The following is a 19,796-nucleotide window of genomic DNA, read 5'->3' as shown; positions in this document are numbered from 1 at the left end:
CAGAGCTCCCCACCCAGGCAGAAACCAGACCAAGCACTAACACTCCTCCTGAGCACTTCTCAGGGGGCAGAGGAGGGGACTGGGGCTCACATGCTGTGAAATCCTAACCCTGGCTCAACCACAGGGTCCTCACATGGCCTCAGACACTTCTTGGCTTGCCAGTCTCCGTTCTGTCTGTGAGAAGAGCTAATCCTTATTACCAGGCAGCTGTAGGCCTTGGATTAGTTACACGCAGAGTGCTGAGGCAATGAATAATGCACAGCACTGCTCTAAACAATCTCCTTCGAGGGAAACCACACAAAATACAAACACTGATGGTGCCTGTGTTTACAGACAGGCCTCTCTAACTGCCTTCTGCTGAGGAAATGGGCCATGCTGCCCGTTCTGCTTCAGGCAGTTCTCATTGAGCCTCCACAGTCCCACTGAAACACCTTGTTATTATTTATTATTATTATATTATTGTTATTATTAAGCCACCTCCTTAATTACTGAACCTAATTAAATCCCAACCTCAGATCCAAAAGAGGTGGAAAAACAAATGTAGAAATGAGCACTGGAGCCAGAGACATATGCTTTACAAATCTCACAGTTTATTTTCTCTCTGTGCAAATCAGAGCTCTTTAACATTAATCACACTTCACAGTGCAGGGGGCAGAAGTGATTATTGTTTAAGCTGCAGTTCAGTGGGATCCTTCTGGGTCCTGAATCCTAGGAAATCTCCTTGTGCAGATGATCTGGAAAAGACACAAACTGCACAGCAGTATTTCTAGCCGTTGCTACTTGTAAGACAAGCTGCCTTGACAGCATCTCCAAGGGAAACCTGCTTTCCTCCTGAAGGCATCACAGCATTCATGGCTGCATGCAGACTCCCAAGAATTTGCAGCCAGCGGCATACAGAAGTTTAAGGCACAGTTTCCAAGTCAGAGGTAGCCGAGACAGATGAAGAAAGAGCAATCTATAATTTCTTTTCACAGGCACTTAATCTCACATAAGGCAAAGCAATGGAAGGAAAAGCTGGTCCCTAGAGTAAGAGGCTCAGGTCCCAGCCTGGCCACCAGGCTGCTCTACCAGCGGTCACCACTGGAACACAGGGAATGGGGCAAGAAGCCAGGCAGCCCCAGCACTTGGAAAACATTGTTGAAATCTGGCATGTGGCCAACAGAAGAGACCCTTGGTGATACTCTACTGGCAAGAGTAGCTTGTATCAGTTATCAGGAGGTTCTCAGAGAAGATGATTGTGTGACATGGAGATTTCATTGTGCAATAATAAAAATAAGAAATGTGTCCCTTAAAGCATCCTTCCAGAGCTCATAGTCAGGCCACACTGTGGCTGCAGAGTGCCCCATCACTGTTCAAATGCAGAGGACAAACGAAAAAACTGATTTGGAAATGCCAACAGCAGCTCCCTTACCAGCAAGAGGGAAGCAGGGGGATGGTTGGACAGTGTCTGTACCACAGCTGAGTAGTTCAGGCACCTAAGGTAGCAGTCAGAGGAGCCAAATTTGTTTGCTACATCAGCTTAAACCCTGTCCCACAAAGCTCAGCAGCAGCAGGTGGAGAGAGGCTGCAAATCCCAGCATCCACAGGGACTGCTGAGAGATGGCTCAGACCTCATTATTAGAAGAGCTTTTCCCTGCCCACCCTGTGCCCAGTTGTTTGCTCTGGCACCTCCCAGCCACAGTGCAGGGAGGGAAGAACTCTTCTTTGCAGCTAGGTAATGAGGCTGTTTAGAGGCAGTGTTGCTGTTTCCCTGGAAAGAGCAGACAGTCACAGCACAGCAGAGCTTCCTGGCAGTGTCAGGAAAACAATAGAAGACTGTGACTGACCCATTTTCAGCCAAATGGAAAACTCTGAATTTGTTTCCCATTTTAGTTTCTCCCTTCAAGCCATCTCATAGCAACAGCTTTGCCCTGCTATTAGCAGTTTGTCCTTGTAAGGAAAAGCAAGAGCCCATTAATAAGCCAAATTTATCACTGGGGGAACTCTGCTGACCTAATTACACTAGCCACATATTTGGCACATATTTGACATACTATGTTTACCTTCCTCTTCCTCCTCCATAGTTAATAGGAAAACACCTTTCAACTTTAATCAGCACAGCAAGGAATACAAACAACAAGAATGAAGGGAAAAAAAAAAAGATCCAAAAAAGCTCTGCTGTTCTAGCATCCCACAACACATGACTTGAAGCCATAACTCAAAGTGGAAGCATGTGCATCTCCAGGGGAGACACAGCAGCAAGGAGCGCAGAGGTCAGCCCTAACCTGTGTGTGAGTAGGAGCCCTGGAGGGATGCCTGAAGGATGCCTGTCTACAGGGTGGCTCCGGGGATGTAAAGCCAGTCGGCAATGGCCGTGGGCAGGTGGGTCATGACCTGCAGCCTCACCCACCAGTAGGTCTCCATGGGGTTATAACGGTTCTTCGGGCACGGGGACGTCAGCGCTTTGGTGATGTCATTCAAGACCAGAGACATGTCCTTCAGGCCACTGTTCACGAAGGACTTCATCATGGCCACGTGGTGAGTGAAATACTCGCTGCCGTAGTCCCCCCGCACCGTGTCCGTGGCCCCACTCCACAGAGCCTCGGCCTGCCGGTCGATGCCAGCTGCCGTCAGGATGCCGGTGGCTGCCACGAAGTTACTGGGCTCGATGAGGATGACGTGGACCCCCCAGCGGTACATCTCCTGCCTCAGGCAGTCGGAGAAGGCTGCCACCCCAAACTTGGAAATGCAGTAGCAGGAGCGAGATGGACTCACCATGCGTCCCAACATGCTCGTGATATTCACCACACGGCCTAGAGAGAAAAGGTCAGGGAGAGACGATGGGCTGCAGAAACAGCAGCCAGAACATCCCAGTAAAAGGGTACTTAGTTGGATGATGCGGATTTCTAAAATCTGAATCTTGAATATGCATCCCCTCTCACAGAGCTTTTCTCTCCTGCCTCAAGCAAGGCTAACCGCTGTTCTGACCTCCTCCAGGGATGGTGCATATGTCCATCTCTGCATCAAAGAATTTACAAAGGAGTCAAGATATTTCCCTCCTAATTTCCAAGTAGGGAAATGAGATCTTCGGAGACTGCTAGCTGTGTGTTCTTAGGAGTGTGCCCCACTCGTGTGTCTTGCTAGAGAAGGGCTTAAGTTCCCAGCCTGGAGTGTCACAAGCTGCAAAGCTCACAACTCAGGGGCAGTGACAGGGCAGTGACAGCAGTGGTCACTCCTCTGTGTGTCTCAGCCTTTATCCAAGACAAGACGTGTGCACTATGGTTTCAGACACACTTGCAAACAGGCCCTTGAAATTCCACCAGCTATTTTTGCAGAGAGAATTTTCACAGCCGTGGAACACAACACCCTTCTGCAGCTCAAAATTTCAGCTGAGAAACAAGTGGGCAGCTCTGCTGTCTCATTCCAGACCTAAGTGTAACTTAGAGGCACTGTGAGAACCACTTGCTGACCTGATGGGTAAGATACTTTTTGTAGGGAGATGGAGCTTGTTTAGTGGTTAACTGCTGTCTGGGAATGGCATCTGAGCAATCTTCTTAATATAGCCCCTTTTTGTCCTCACAGAACACACCTGTACCAGCGTTCCCACACATGCTAAGTAAAGAAGCTCTTCAGAGTTCTGCTCATGCATATCTTTTTTCAATATAAAACAAAGAGTTTTGATAATACCATTGTCTCGTAAGATATCTAAAATGGCTGTAATTCACTCTCATTTATTCTGTCACTACCTGAAGTCACCTGTGAATGGAATAGGATTCAGTTTTCCAAACATGACCACTCTTTGGACTCTGTATTATCTTGTCTGTGTGATATCTGCCAACACGGCACAACAGTCTCTGATATTTTGGATGTTTAAGATAGCACCTGCTGTGTAGGTGCCTGGACTGCCCCAAGAAGAACCTGTACTACCAAATGCTTACATGGCATCCTCAGAAACCCTCCCTTGACTGCACAGGCATTCCCCCAAGTACAGCCTGGATTTCTAGCTACATCTCTTTGCTGTGCTACAAAACCTCTGAGCCTTACCACACTGCCCACCATGTACCTTTAGCTCTGCGAATGAGGGGCAGGAAAGCCTTTGTCACCCTCACAGTGCCCCATAGATTGACCTCTGCCACCGTCTTGTAGTTGTCTAAACTTGCAAATTCCACCTCTCCGAAGGTTGAGATGCCAGCATTGTTCACAAGGCCCCACAGACCTGTGAAAAAAAAATATTATTAAAGAGCAGGACAAGGAAGAGTGTCACAGAGAAGCCACTTTTCTTGTTGTTCACGGTAACCTAAAACCTTAACAAAGAACTGGGCACTTTCATAGAAAAAGTTGTAGAGAAAACCCAGCAAGGAGATGAAATACAGTCTTGCTATACCAGGGACTTGTTTGGAACACCAAGGAAAGTGATGGGGCCGCACAGGTACTGCCTCCCTGAATATCTCCTGTACTGCCAAATGCTGTTCTGGGGCTTTAAAAGGCTGACTCTCTTTTAAGCCTCCTGTTGATCCCAGGTTTGTCTCTACTCAGTGACTTTATAATGGATTTTGCAATTTGGAAGGGTCTGGACTTTCCTGCAATTAGGAGAAAAAAAAAAATAAAAGGAAAGAAAACAAGTATCTTGGGTTTCTAAATCCCCTTCACAACTCTGGCTCACTGTTTTGGAGGGTGCATGGTATTGATCTGCACATTCATGACCTGGTTAACAGCTGCTGTGTTTTAGTCCAAGTATTTGATTTTCCTCAACCTAACTTTATCAGGAGTTAGCAAACTTCCAACCAACCCTTACAACCACTAGAATGTAAAAATTAAAGTCTTTTTTGAATGTAGTCCTGTCAAAATTAAATTGACTGCACTTCCCAAGAGCTTCCATGATGAACTCCTTACATGTCAGGACTTAGCGGGTCAGCAAGGACGTGACCCTTCAAAGCAATTACTGCAGGAGTCCCAGTGGCAAACATTTGTAGGGCTGAATCCATACTTCATGGATTTATTGAAACATGGGACTGTGCAGCCATAAACTGCACAAGGAATAAGCAGAGAAGCTGGAACAAGACAACAGAGTTGCTCCTCATTCAATGTCCTGCCATTCACTATGGTTATTTTTCACTGTGTTGAAGTTGGGGCTGGACTATCAGGGCTGCATTGGACTCAGTTGAAGTTGGGGTCCCTTTCTACTCCAGGACCTTCCTTTTACCACGAAGAACTAACACAGGGCTGAGAAGGAGTCTTCATGTCCAGGGAGCTCCAACATTGCTATCAAAAGCACCAATGTCATGCCATTCTGCTGATAAAAGTTATCAAGCTCTCAAAAGTTTTTTGGGCTATTTGCCCTGCCTCTGCTCCATAGCTTCCCTACTCTGGTGTATGAAAGCCTTTTAACTTCTTCCCTGTATTGATTCAGATAGTAACCATTTATTTTACCAAACATAGTCCTCTAAGCAAATTGCAATATTCTGCCATTGTGCAATGGAATTTATCCTCCTGTTTCACTTAAAAACACCAATATGCCCTTGGCAGGCTGACTCTGTGCTCTCTACATGGGCCCCAGTAACCCTGCCCCATTCCCAGCTAAGGTTGTTCTCCCTGAAGGCTGTTGACCAGCTGTGTACAGCAGCCTGTTGCTGCTTCACTTATTGAAGCTCCCAGTTTTAGTGGGTCAAGATGACTGAAATTCACACTGATCTGCATCCAGCACAGCATCTCAGCCTGAATGGGGTTCCTTTTGTGCTGCAAAGCAAGGTCTAACTGCTAGCAGGAGGACCATGGAAACAAGGCACCTGATGGAGTAATTTCACCAGTAACAAAAAAAAATGCAGAGAAAATTTGGCAGGGATTTACCAAAGACTTAAACTGTCGGTCACAAACTGACCTCTGCAGAGTATTCCTTACAAATTCCTGTAAATCTCTGTACAACAATTTCCCATTGCCTGGGTTGTGATGTTAGTCCTCATGAATGTCCCTGAATCATTGTTTACAATAGTTTGTTGCTGGAATTCCATTACTCACAGATCAGGGCACGTTACAAACAGAACAAAGTGCTGAGGGGAGTCCAGTCACAGGGCTGTTTGCTGGACAGCGGTGTGTTTATTGAGCAGAACCTTATCACTATTACACCTCTAGAGTCAACAATACAGTGGGAACTGCATGAGACCGAAAACAAACAGGCACTCCTATCAAATGAATTCAGCCTTATGTACACAGCACAGGGAGAAGAGGTATAAAGAACTGTACAGCCCAAGAACTGTTCTGCACTAGCTCCTCTGGGGCCACATTCAGTGTGCAACAACACCTCTGCTCAAGGCACCTCAGTCTCAATAGCCTTTATATTCCAGCACTTATTTTTTGAGCACTATTTATCAGGAAGCCTCAAACCTCAGTCACACCAATGGGCCTAAAGAGAAGCCTTTGTTGCTTTACACACTTCGCTCGGGCAAAGAGCTACAGGAGGAACCGGTCCAACTTGCTGATCAGGGATGCAAGACTTCTCTGTCCCTGCTACACACACAGTTTGGCAAACACTGCTGCATTTATAGAAGCAACAGAGCTGCTCCCTTCCAAGCTCTCACTCACTGGGACAAGGCTCTGTGCCACCACTGCTGTTGCTGGGCTCTTCAGGAAAAGCTTAAGAAGCTGTGAAAAGCATGAGGAGGGCTGGGTGATTGTGTAGGAAGAAAAATCGTGCAGAGAGAACATGTGTGGGATCAGAGCTTGTACAGTACTCAGTTAGATTTCATATGCTTGTTTTAGAAGAAAAGGTGTGCTCATGTAATTTGCATGAAGATTAGAGCTATTGTTATTTACTAGCTTAATACTTGCTGTGAACAAAAACAGGGCCATGGCAGACTCATCTGAGCTTCAAGAGGAGCAACCAGCTTCAAGTCACAACCCTGAAGTCCTGAAGCCACAGATGTCAAACTTCAGTTCACCCGCAGCCTGTGTCTACAGCTGCTGTCCAGCTTGCTACTGGCATAGAGGCTGCAGAGAAGCCTATGCAGGGCAAGAAGCCTCACAAATTCATCATATGGGAAGAGGTCAGGTGGTGTCACATCAGGCTCTGACTGTAAACTCACATCCCACTGCCAAAGCACTTCCAAGAAGAAAAGATGGGACTCCTATCTCCCTTGACATGCTTTCAGTGTCTATGAGTTGGACTCATGCTTAAGGTGACATGTGGATTAAGGTCATCTATGCCAAGCCTACCCTGGATTCCACTTCACATAACCTCTGGGATATTGCATGGCAAACTGAAAACATGGATTGTTCTGGCTGAAGATTAATCCAGGTTTGAGGGCGGTTCAAATCTGCTCCAAATGAGCACTCAGTTGTACCCACACAGCAGAGTGAACAGCAGCAGTAAGCAGCCAGGGCCCATCATCTCTTCATTAGCAGGGTCACTTGCAAGGTCTACATGAGCTAGGAGCACATGTGGCAGGAGCACAAGGAAGGGATCAAGCTCTGGCCATTCTATGCCCTTCACAGACATTCAAGGACAAAGACACAGATACTTGTGGGCTTGCTGCCACTCATTGCTTTTTTGGGATGTAGAGTTAAAGCCTAATCCTCCAGTCAGTCTTGGTCTCTTTCCATGTGGCTGCCACATCAATAGCAAGACAATTGTCCTCACTGACCCGAGTACAGCACAGCCTGACTGCCAGCCACTGTCACAGGCCTTCAGGCTTGTTAACCCTCTTTTGGTGGTGCACAGAGAGAAAGACCTGGTCAATGCATAGTCTGCTCTGTAGAAAGGATTCTGTGAGCAAATGATCCCTACATACCTTCCTCTGGATCCTTCAGGGTCCTCTTCACAAAATCAACAGCCTGAGCCACTTCCTGATCACTGCACACATCCATCTGTAGCACTTTCATCCGGTCTGACTTCATGTTCTTCAGCTCCCTGGCTCCATCTCCATTCTCCTCCTGTTCAGCAGAACAGAAAGGTGTCCCACTAAGATGGACCAAGAAATGCAATGCAGCTTGGGACCAGGCATGTTCACATGGACAGGAAATAGAAGCTACTGACATTGCACACACAGGTGTGAACTTGGTGCACAAATATACACAAACCAGTGTGCCATCCTCCTGTTCCCTCCAGCACCACTTCCAGAACTGCATCAGTGACCCACTGCCCTGAAGCACCATGAAGCCCACCCTGCTCTTGGCTCCTCACACAATGGGTTTCAAATCCTTAACATGCTGAAATACTGTGCCAGCCAGGGAGAACCATGAGTGACTCCCCACTGCGTCAGTCTCTGTGCTCTACAGGTAACATAACTTGTACAGAAATTGCAGTCAGAGGTTCAGGAATACAAGCTCAGTTGAGATCTGCTACACAGTGGCACAATTACAGACATGAGGCATGAAAGAAGATTCTGGCTAAGGAAGAATGAACTTATTTTTTTACTCTATAGGCAATAAGAACTTCATGGCTCTGCTTTCCTTTCCACCCTTTTCCTTCCTTTCCTCCCCATGCCACTGCTGTCATAAGAGACTCTATTACTACTGTGGGTTTTCTTATTTAGTCAAACATAAACACAGTTAAAATTCCAAATTTTACCTGCTCACTTCCAGGTAGGATTGCTGCCTAAGCCTTACAGCTTAGCTCAGGTGGTAAATAACAAATAAAAGTGAAAAGAGTACAGAGTAGCCACATAGTTTCACAGCAGGCTTGATACTTAATTCACAAAAAAAACCTATTCCCTGAATCACAAGCTCTGCCTCATTTGGGAGGAAGGAGTTATGAATTGGTGAGTCACCATGCCTGGCTGCCACTCTTCCTTTAGCACTTGATACCAACTCCCACAGCACAAGGGCAAATAAGGCGAGCAACCCGCCCACAGTCATCTGCCCAGCAGCCTCTGCAGCCAGGCAGATATAAAAAATATGTAACTGCTAGTTTTTTATAAATATCTCAGGCTATTTAATTAATATAGTATATAACATCTCATCTCCACCTTCAGTTCAGTGAACAATGACATGTAACGAAGGAAAAGAGCTGAAATGTCCATCACAAACGTGAGCAAAACAGGGCAGTTCTCTTAAAAATCAATATATAGTTACATTGGCAACATGACAATAGTAGGAATGAGTTATTGGCCCCACGGCTGCATGTCATTTCACAACTGACTTATTTCCCAGTACAAGAACAACAGCAAATAAAGTTTGAAGCTTTTCTAATGCACATCAAACACAGTGACATGCTGTGTTGGCCCTCTTATCCAGCCACGAAAACAATCTCAAAGTGGTGTTACAAGTAGTCAACAACATAGTCACCCAAATATTATATTCCCTTTGAAACAGATGAGGGTTGTATGATGCCTTACTGTATTTCTGGAAGATGCTCTTGCATCTCACTGAGTTATATAAAGCAAATTTCCGCTCCTTAACAATGAATAAAGATGAGCTAATTCAGCTTGTAAAGAGAAAGATTTACTGTATCTGTACAAAACCAAAACATAACTATATCTGCATTCAAGTGCCAATTGTTTTTTGAGCACTGAAAAGACCTTTCCCTTCATTTTTTTTCTTTAATCTTGCATAACACTTATAAATTGCTTTTTGAGAAACCAAGTCATAGGCTGACAACTTACAAATTCAGTAAAAATGGTTTGTATTGTTCATACAGAAATGAATTTTCCCCTATCACCAATGCAACTCTATCTGCAAAGTTATCTCCCCAGCCACAATTTACTCATTATTGACAAAATATATTGATTTTGGAAGACTGACTTCAACATGCAGAATCAATTGGGACCACTTTTCATAGTTGCAGACACCACCTTAGACACTATTTAACTGTAAAACAAAGTGCTTAACTCTTTTGCCCAGAACACCTCTTCACAAATGAAGCAGGTACAGATTTTTATAGAAGCAAGTGAGCATCATCATATGTTCTGTGGTCTCTTCAGGGGCTGTAAGCACATCCTTGTTAGGTACCACATGGTACTTTCTCCTTATTTTTAAATGGTAGATTTGCTGGCTGCGATAACACCTGCAACAGTTCCCATGGGAACAGCAAGACTGTCCTCCCAGGGATAACCTTCATGACCTTCACCAACAGGAGCCACACAGCAGCCGAATCAAGTGAGGTGCTGGCAGCAGTGGCCCAACTGCTCCTGCAAAGCCTCTCTCCACCTCCCTTTGCTGTCTTTGTCCTCTCAGAGAATCTCCCAGCTTCCACTTTCCAGTTCCATCAGAGTTGAAAGCCATCCTGCTGCCCAAGTACTCTCTGCAGGCCTTCAGTGGCACTGTGCCACTTCCTCCCAGCTATCTCCTATCAGCTGGTTATCCTGCCCTCACAGCCCTGCAGGCTCTGCCTGCCCACCCCACCCTGTGCCTAGCAGGGGCTGCTCCTGGCTGGGGAGCCCAGCAGCTCCACAAACCCTCTCTACCCAGCTGAGGAAACTTGCTCCAGCTTTTGGCTGCCTCCCCTTCCCCTCCTCACTCCTGTCCCCTGTTCTGGTTTGGAGGATCCCAGTGCAGTGGTGCTGAGAATAGGCAGAACACACAGATGTTCGTTAGTGGAGAGCCCTCCTGTTACAGACACGGCCATGACTTTTTCCCAGGGAAGCTCCTAGGATGCAGGATTAGGTCCTGGCAAGCACTTGGGTACCTGCAATGAGATGTCAGGAGAATCAGGAAGCCACGAACACAATGCTGAACTCCCATGGATTCAGCCAGCTTGCTCCAAGTGCACCAGTTCCTCCCCACCCTGCTGCTGCCATCCACCCACTCCCTTCCTGTGTTTCCTGAGTGGAACATCTCATGCTTGTCATTACTGGATGTCACGTAATTGATTTCAGACTCCATCCAATCTGTCAGGATCATTTTGAACCCTGTTTCCCAAAAGGCCAATAATCTTCTCTGTCTGGTTCTGTGTGTATTTTTTTCCAAGTGAAAACTCTCTTCCAGGGGGTACTTCCAAGAAAATGGTCCTGGGACTGAACAGCAGTCACTTAGAACATGAGTTTGCTCATGAAACTATCATGAGGGACTGTAACAAACTGTAACAAAAGCCTTACTCAGGATACATTTATTCCTTCCCCTTTAGCCACTCTGCTGCTTAGCCAGAATGAGATTGGACTGACACAGCACAGTCTGTTCCCAGTAAAATTATACAGGCAAGGTGCATCACACTATGACCCAGTAATTTGTAAAACTGACAGGGCAGTGTGTGGCAACTGCATCCAGTGCACTGGAGGTGAGCTACCGGGTTGGCAGTTCCAGAGAACTACTTTGGGAAGTACAATATCTGCCCTCTTCCAGCCTTCTGGAAATCCCCTGGCCTCTTCAAAATATCATCCAAGGGGCAGAAATCACAATGGCTCATCCTCTAAATCCTCTTCAGTATATTTCATCAGGCCTGGTGAACTTAAGCACATTAATTAATATAAACATCCCTTGTTCTTTACCTTTTCTTGACTACAGTCCTCATGACAACTGCTGGCAGTAAGCATCTGAAAACAATTTATTCTTTTTTCAGTAAGATCAAAGAAAATAAAACTGATTATTTCAACTTTTCTTGTACTTTCTACTTTTAAGGTTATTTTATAACCTATTTCAGTATGGTTTTCTGTCTCAATCCTAATATATTAACAGAAACTCTCTCAGTGGAGTTACTTGCCCTTGCTAAATGCAAACCTTTTTGCATTTGATTATTTCCAGTTCTTCTCAGCCTGCCTGCCATGTTCTTTTTATTCCTGTAACTTTATATTTGACTGTCTGATCATTGAGAAGCTCCTGATGCACCTCAGAGTCTATTATCCTGTATTTCTGTGGTGATGTAGTACATCAGGGATCCTTTAATTCTCTGTATAAAAGCATGTTAAGTGGTGACGGACTAACTGGGTGTGAACTAAGAGCCTGGCACCTGCTTTATGACAGCTGCCCCCATACCTGCTCTGACCCTGCTGGGAACCTACTGCAGCTCACAAGCAATGAAGCCAGCAAACAAACAGGCCTCACTTCAGGAGCATTACATTTCTTTATGGGGTTTCCAATGGAGCCTTTCCACCTCTGCTCCACACTAGCACGTGCCTTCCAAACAGCCCCCTCAGCCCACCCTATCTTCCCTCTCCTTTCTGTTCCCTACATCTGCTGCTCTGCAGAGTGCCTGACTTGCTATCAGCACTGAGACAGGCATCCCAAAGCAGCAAATGACATGATTACTGAAGGATTACAGAGGCTCCGTATGGAAATTTCCGAACAGTGGCAATTATCCAACAGGATGCTCTTGTTCTCAAGTTACACAATATGTCAGCTGATAATAACTTTCCCTTCTGGTGTGCTGGAAGAACGTAACCTCTGCTGTGATCACATAGGCAGAGAAGGTCACCTTTGTTTGTTCTCACTGTCCACAGCACTCAAAAATCTGTGATCATCATGCCCTGAGTACCTGTGTGGAAATGGTCATCTTCAAATGGAGAAATGAGTGACCATGAATTGATTTTGAACAATTCAGGTCAGAAATTACACGAGTTTTGACTAGCAAAACAGCAAAAATGCATTGTAAAGGTAAAATCCCAGCTGAGATGGAAGCGGAGCTGGCCCAGTTTATAAAACGGGTTTCACAATAAGGGGTCTGAAACCCCTTTGGATTCACTGTGTCTAAACTTATCTCTTACAAGTGATACCACCTGCCAAACACACGTGACAGGAAGTGAGACCTAAAGATGTCAGAAATGTATGGTAAATTTGTTTATTCAGCTATCCATAAACTGAATAGCTTGTACAGAAGCTGCAGAAGCACAGTTCCAAGACATTTTGGAAACAGAGCCTTAATAATGCAGGAGAGGCAGCTTGGAGATGAGTATAGGGAGAGTGTCCACAAAAAATGAGAGTGTGAAAGACAGCAACAGGGATGCCAGGGAAGACAGAAAGCCATAGCGCCATAGCAATCTTGGCATATCACATTTATTGAGTGTGCTGTGGTATTGCTGAGAGGCTTCCAGCAGTGAACAGTACCATACTGTACAAGCTACTGTACAGACATGCAGTTGACAGACCAACCCTGCCCTAAAGAGCTCACAATTACAGGAACGACAAGATGCAATAGGAAGATGAAGCAATGGAAGATGTAATGATCCCCACCCACTACACCTCTCTCAGGTCTTAAACTGGGGTAAATGGAGGCTGCAAATGAAGATGCTTTCACTTGAGAAGCATTTTTCTCTAATCAGAGAAAAATTTTGATCAATTTCACTACTCACCATGAGCAAGCATCCAGCAAAAACAGTAAATCCCTTTGCATGAAGGCATTTTGCCAAGGCATGTCCAAAACCTTTGTCACAGCCTGTTATTAGCACCGCCTTCCCTTCAGCCTGTGTGGGGAAAGACAGTCATAGGATACCATCAGACATTGCAATGTAGGCACCACCAGCACCCTGCCCCATAGCACAGGAGCCACCTGCAGTCCTGCAGCCAGGGCAGGTACAATTCCAGATGCAAATGACAGTGGCACCTGTCTGCACAAACACAACCAGCTCCCAAATGCTGTGAAATCGTAAATTTATTCAGTTGCTGGTCTGTAACAATTTGTGTTGCCTTGATACCTGAGCTGGAACAGTAACTCTTTCTTTCAAGTATCAGTGGCCAAGCAGAACAGAAACACCTCAACAGAAGTTAATGATCTACCAGTTCATAGTCATTAATAAGAAAAAGCAGCATAGAAAACACCCAAATGGCAGGATATCACTGGCTTGAACTGTACAGCAGCTCTTTTAGCTGCTGAGTGACTACTGTCTGTTCCCCACCTACTCCCACTCGATGCGGCACTTTCCATGCTGTATTTTAGCATGCAGGAATGTGACTACAGGTTAGAGCTTCCTTCTGAAACTCTGCAGTCTTAAGAGGAACAACTTATCAAATCCTACAGTTTGCTCCTACATTATTACTATCTTTTGACTGACAGATAAATTGAGAAAGAAGATTTGATATTCTATCTGGTGTGACACAACAGGCTTGAGATATATATGAAAGCAGAATCCCAAATCCTGAAGAGAAGCCTGTAGCAAAACACTGCCCATTCACCCTCTGTCTTTGCTTGAAAGCCATCTCCTCACGACAGGTGTGAAGCAATGAACTAGCACTTAACCCAGCTAGAAGGCTGCTAGCTGCTGTGCTGCACAATGCTCCAAATTGGAACCATATCCATGAGGCAATAATGTGATAAAACAATAAAAATCTAGAGATTGCAATAAGGAAGTGAGGTCAGTTCCATCTCTCTGGAGATATCTGCAACTAATATTGCCTGTTACTGAATTCACAGTGGCTGGAATATGAACATACTTACGTATGAATTGCACTGGCTGGTGCAGTCACATTTTCAGAGAGAAATGGGTCAATCACCAGTGCTCTCTCCTCTCTTGATTGGCTGATGTGGTGTAGGGAAGCAGCAATAAGGGATGATTGCAGGGTGATAGCGATCAGAGAATTACTGCACAAACTCAGGATGAGAACAATAAGCAAATAAGCTACACCCTATCCTATAGCTCATGTTGAAGTAACTGCTCTCAAAGGGGAGTTGTGATCTGAAGCTGAAACAAGAACTGATCAAAAGTCTATCCTGAAGTTATAGTACAAATACCCACAATAATATTACACTATAACCTATACTCAGACAAAGAGCACCCAGGTACAGACTAGCTCTATTGAAGCTCTAAAGATAGCTACAGCTAAAGGAGAAAAGATAAGCGAGAATTAAATATACAGTGCTCAGTCTGAATTTAATTTAGAGAGACACAACTCCAAGAGAGATGAAAATCAAACATGAACCAGGTCACAGAAGTTGTCAAGGTCACCTCCCACAATAACTCAACAAACTGGCCCATGGAGAAAGAAAGGATTTGACTTTTTTTCTCTCTCTCACCTCCCTAGACTCTTTGCCTCTGAATCTTGAAGGCAGAGGACTTCCCAAAAGAGCAGGAAGTGTGCAGGAAATAAGCAGCTGTTCCACAACATAGGACAGACAATCAAAGAAGATACCCAAACATCAACCATCACTAGCTCCTTAAAAGAAAGTCCCCAAACAAACAACCAAAGCTTAGACAGAAATGAGGTTTAAAAATCCTTTCACTTGCCTATAATAGCAAGGAAAGTGAGGGACAACTTACAGTAAAAGAAGGATCCTGTGATTGTTATTTGCTATAGCCCTAACTGCTGGTGATAAAATACATGACTACAGCATCATGGCTCATAACAGCCTGAGGCCCCAGTAGCACCAAGGAGCGTGAAAAACCCAAGGGATGTACTGGATCTCACTTCTGTGCCTCTGCCTGTTTGTGCAATGCCTGATGGACCAAGAGCTCCCAGGGCTGACAGCAAGCATCAACCCCATTCCCAGCCAAAAGGATCCTATCCCAGAAAAACTTCTGTACACATAAAAGCCCAATCACCCTTATCTTTTGAAAGTCCTGAGATAAGGCTTAATGGGCCTGTTCCTGAAGTTTGGTAAGGCCAATCTGCAGCTTAATTTGACTCAGTGCTGGGACAGTCAGAGAGGACCAGTTATCAGCACAGTGACCTTAATGAGCATTCAGAGGAAGTTCGGGTGCCTCCCTCACTCGGGCTCATACAGTGTTCCCGGGAAACACTGCATGGGAGACAGCACTCATGTGCAGTGCTGACAGGGTGCCTAGGACAGGGTGCCTGGGATCTGCTAAGAGCACAGAATAACTTACTGCACCAGAGGTGCTGCTGTGGCATGTGGGCAGAGCAATACTCTCTGTGCTTGCTGTGTGATCTACAACACTGATACACATTCCTTGAAGTTCAGGCAGCCTAGTGGGCAGCCTCATTTCAACCTGCAGTCAGCTCAGATGCACACAGCTCTTCCTACTAGGATATGACCAGTTTATTAAGCAGTGTAATTTATTTTACTAATACAGATGATCTATCAGAATTATACATTTACTGCAAAACAGACTGAAGAAATCAAAGCTACTTTTTCAGCCTATCTCTCTAGACAATGTGGGAATATGCCATGTTTACCTAGACTTTCTTTTTCTAATGTGCCGCTTGTTTTTTTTGATCCTGTTCCCTTTTATGCTCTCCCCAACCATCCCCCGATGTTATCAAACAGATTGATTTTAAGATAAGTGCAGCTACAAAGTAAACTTGACTTGTTTCTTTCTCCAGGATTGGGAAAGTTGACGTTTATAATCCGAAGAAAAAGAACTGACAGTATTCACTACATAGAAGGTACTTTCTCAAGTGGAAGAGGGATGGGGGAAAGTAAGAGAAGCAGAGTGGAGAGAGGATGGAAGAGTGAAGTGGAAGGCTGCAATCAGGCTGCAGCTGTTATCTGGCCATTCTGGGGGGCAGGACTGAGCTAGAGGTCCTGAAGCAAAGACACTGGCTTAGAGAGTAAATCGTATCCCGGGCTGCATCCAAAGCAGCATGGACAAGGGAGATGCTTCTGTCTCTCCACTCTGCAGTGCTGCATCGAGCTCCGGGGTCCCAGAACAGGAAGGACATGAACCTGTTGGAGTGAGTTCAGGGGAGGCCACCAAGATGATCAGAAGGATGGAGAACCTCTCATATGAGACAAGGCTGAGAGAATTTAGATTGTTCAGCCTGGAAAAGGCTTTGGGGTGACCTAATTGTGGCCTTTTACTTCCTGTGGGGAGACTATTTACAAGTGCACGTAGTGACAGGACAAGGGGGAATGGGTTCAAATTGAGAGTAGGTTTAGATTAGATATTAGAAAAAAAAATCTTAACTGTGAGGGTGGTGAGGCACTGGAGCAAGTTGCCCAGAGAAGCTGTGGATCCCCCATCTCTGGAAGTGTTCAAGGCCAGGGTGGACAGGGCTCTGAGCAACCTGGTCTAGTGGAAGGTGTCCCTGCACATGGCAAGGGGCTGGAACTGCATGACCTTTAAGGTCCCTTCCAGCGCAAGCCGTTCTATGATTATATGAACGTGTTCCCCTTCACGTGAAGCACTGCGGGGAGAACAGGGGAGCAGTCTCCGCACCGCGGGATGCGAGGGCAGCGCCCGCTGCACCGCGGCCCGGCCCGGCCGAGCCTCGCGGCGGGGGCCTCATCGCCCCGGGCCGTGCCCTGCTCGGCGCTTCGCCCCCCTCACAGCATCTGTCCGGCTGCACCAGCCCGGCCCGGGCCGGGCAGCGCCGTTCCAGCCTCGGCACCTGCGGCATCTCAGCCCGGCCCGGCCCGGCCCGGCCACACGGCCCGGCGCCATTTTGGGCCCCGGGGGCGCCTCCCGCGGGCTGTGCCGGCGAGCTCCGGCCCCTCGCCGCGGTACTCACGGGCAGGGCGCGGCGGGCCCACCGCGGCAGGAGGACGAGGAAGCGGAGGAGCAGCACCCCCGCGGCGCCCAGCGCCAGCAGCAGCCCCGCGCCACTCCGCATGGCCGCAGCCTATCGCCGCTGCCGCCCCGGCCCTGCCCCCGGCCCGCCCCCCGCCGCGCCCGGCACCGCGGCCCCAGCCCAGCCTCATTCAAACGGCTGCAGCGCCCGGCGCCCGCCGGCTCCAGGTAACGCTCGGGTGACCGCGGGGCGGGCCGGGGTGGGTCGCGGCGGCCCCCGCGGAGCTCTGGCAGCCAGGTCGCACGGTGACCTTTCCCGCGGCGGGCGGGGGGTTGCGGATATCTCCTCTGCGCGGCCCCTCCCGCAGCCGCCACAAGCCTGGGCGGCCGCGGTGTCTCGGCCGGGCCGTGAGCGCGTTTGGGACCGCGGCAGCCGCGTCCCGGAGAGGGCTGGGCCGGGCCGGGCCGACGGAACCTGCAACGGACCTGGGGCCTTGCCCCGTCACTGCAAACCTCACAAAAACCTGCGGGGACACCAACGGTGCTCCCGAATTTGGTCAAACCACCGGGATTTCTGAGGATTAGCCGGGCCAGCGAGCTTCCTGAGCCCTGTCCGCTCCCTCCCACTCCAGCTTGGTGGCCACCGCTGTTCTTTCTGCGGTAATTTCACTGTTTTTCGACCCAGGCCTGGTTTCCAGTAGGCCCCGAAGCTGCCGCGGCGGCGGCCCAGCCTCCGGCAGAGATGCAAACCACCCCTAACAATTAAATACCGTTTGTCAGCTTCAGTAAAGGGGTTTTTTTTGTGCCTTGGATTAGTTTTATCCAAGATAAATATGATTGAAATTGACTTTCCGTGCCTAAGTCTTGTTCTTGAGCTGTTTTCACCCTGTAATGAGTTTATTGTTGGTTCCCTGGGCTTAGTCCAGCACCACCAGCTACTTAATTACAAAAAAGTGTATTTTTAACTGCGTGGCTGTACTAGCTGTAAAGCTAAGGATTGCTTTTTAAACATGTAACATAACATCACCTGTGACTTGGAGTTTTATTTTTGTTTAGAGTTATTTCATATCGCTCACTTGAAATAATATATTCCATATGTGTACCTTAGTTTTTACCTGTTTCAGAGAAATCAGTTAAAGATGCATTAAAAAGGAGAAACTGACATTTTCTTTAAATGGCTCACTGCTTGGTAGTTTACTTAAAATGCTTTTCCATATTTAAAAGCATCTCGGGTTGCTGAATGTTGAGCTGTTTGTGTGAGGGACTGCAAGGGGAAAAGATGAGTTTCTTTGGACTTTTTCTTGTTGAAATACATGGAGTCAGCACGTCTTACAAAATAATTGAGCAACTAAAACAGAGGTGCTATCTTGTGTTGCAGCTAAGGAAGAACAGTTTTGCTGTTGGTAGAGTGTGCTAGTTGAAAACATGTTGGCCACCAAGCTGTCCCGCCCTCTCTTGAACTTCTCTGTGAAAGCACTGAATTTCAAGGACCCAGGGAATGGCTTTAGGTAAGTAACTTGGTGGAAAAGAAGAAGTGACATCTTACGTAAAGCACATGTCACAGACTCACTTGACTTCAATGGGACAGTTTATTTACAGAGTCACAAGGTGGTTGAGGTTGGAAGGGACTTCTGAAGGTCATGTGGTCCAACCCGCCTGCTACAACAGGGCCTCCTCAAGCTGGTTGCCCAGAACTGGGTCCAGGTGGCTTTTAAGTATCTCCAAGGACGGGTACTCTAGAACCTGCCTGGACAACCTGTGCCAGGGTTCAGTCACTGAGCTGAGCACAGCAGAGATGGACTCTATATGCAAGGAGGGGTTGGCAGCATGTTTTTTTTTTAACACTTCAGTCAAAAAGTTTCAGAGTAGAGCATTAATTCAGTGTCCATCAAGGTTTTTTTTTTTTAATATCAGCAAGTAGGCCTTGCTTCAGTGCAAGAAACTGTCATATATTTTTGTGACTTCATTAAAGAGGCAGTGAATCACATGAAATGAGAAAGTTGAGAGGGAGGGTTTTAGTCAGAAATGGAGGTGGCCTGAGTAATTAAGCTGTTTTTTTCTGCAAATGAACAGAAAATTGTCTATGTAATTCTAATTTCTAGCTGTGAAAAAACCCCAGCATTTATATTACTGTATGACTGGAACCCTGTTAGTCCAAATTCAGAGCGAGTTGAGTGCTTTCCCTGGCTTTGCTTTAGAGCGAGGTTCTAAACAGCTGTGTGTGCCACTAATTGTATATAAGGCATTTAAAAGTGGCTCATGGCCTGTTTAACAAGAACTGTCACCTCCAGTGTTCTACTGCTGCTGATAGTGATGTCCAGCATCATCATGGTCAAGGGTGGTTCTGGGAACAGGGTGTCGTAGATAGCTAAGCTGTTAGAGATTTCCTGTGCAAACAGATGTAGGTCTTTTATCTCCTGTTTGCTCCACATACACTAGAGTTCACCTGCAGGAATCTGCTGTGGCCTTAAAAATATGAACTAATGTTTTATTAACTTAAGGAAAGAATTTTCAGCATATTCTTGGTTTTTTTTTCTTCTGTCGTCTGTT

General features: G+C 46.6%; 2 protein-coding genes across 3 annotated transcripts in view; one reads left to right on the top strand and one right to left on the bottom strand.

The window, feature by feature from the left end:
• Positions 1 to 568: 568 nt before the first annotated feature.
• Positions 569 to 17,369, bottom strand: LOC125331110 (D-beta-hydroxybutyrate dehydrogenase, mitochondrial-like). Its single transcript, XM_048315023.1, has 5 exons — positions 17,248 to 17,369; positions 13,194 to 13,304; positions 7,764 to 7,905; positions 4,043 to 4,195; positions 569 to 2,792 (listed from the first exon to the last, which is right to left on the bottom strand). The coding sequence occupies exons 1-5, from the start codon at positions 17,347 to 17,349 to the stop codon at positions 2,311 to 2,313; spliced, it is 990 nt and encodes a 329-aa protein (XP_048170980.1). The 5' UTR covers positions 17,350 to 17,369; the 3' UTR covers positions 569 to 2,310.
• Position 17,370: 1 nt separating this feature from the next.
• BDH1 (3-hydroxybutyrate dehydrogenase 1) overlaps positions 17,371 to 19,796 on the top strand; it is a 60,478-nt gene continuing 58,052 nt past the window's right edge. For both annotated transcript variants that reach the window (XM_048315022.1, XM_048315021.1), the window contains exons 1-2: positions 17,371 to 17,474; positions 18,625 to 18,754. In XM_048315022.1, the coding sequence (XP_048170979.1) occupies positions 18,672 to 18,754 (83 nt within the window). In that variant the 5' untranslated portion in view covers positions 17,371 to 17,474; positions 18,625 to 18,671. The remainder of the gene's footprint in view (positions 17,475 to 18,624; positions 18,755 to 19,796) is intronic.

The sequence above is a fragment of the Corvus hawaiiensis genome, chromosome 10 (assembly GCF_020740725.1).
Source record: "Corvus hawaiiensis isolate bCorHaw1 chromosome 10, bCorHaw1.pri.cur, whole genome shotgun sequence".
In the NCBI taxonomy this organism is placed as follows: domain Eukaryota; kingdom Metazoa; phylum Chordata; class Aves; order Passeriformes; family Corvidae; genus Corvus; species Corvus hawaiiensis.
The sequence above is the reverse complement of the archived record's forward strand: the minus strand, read 5'-3'. Positions and strand labels throughout refer to the sequence as shown.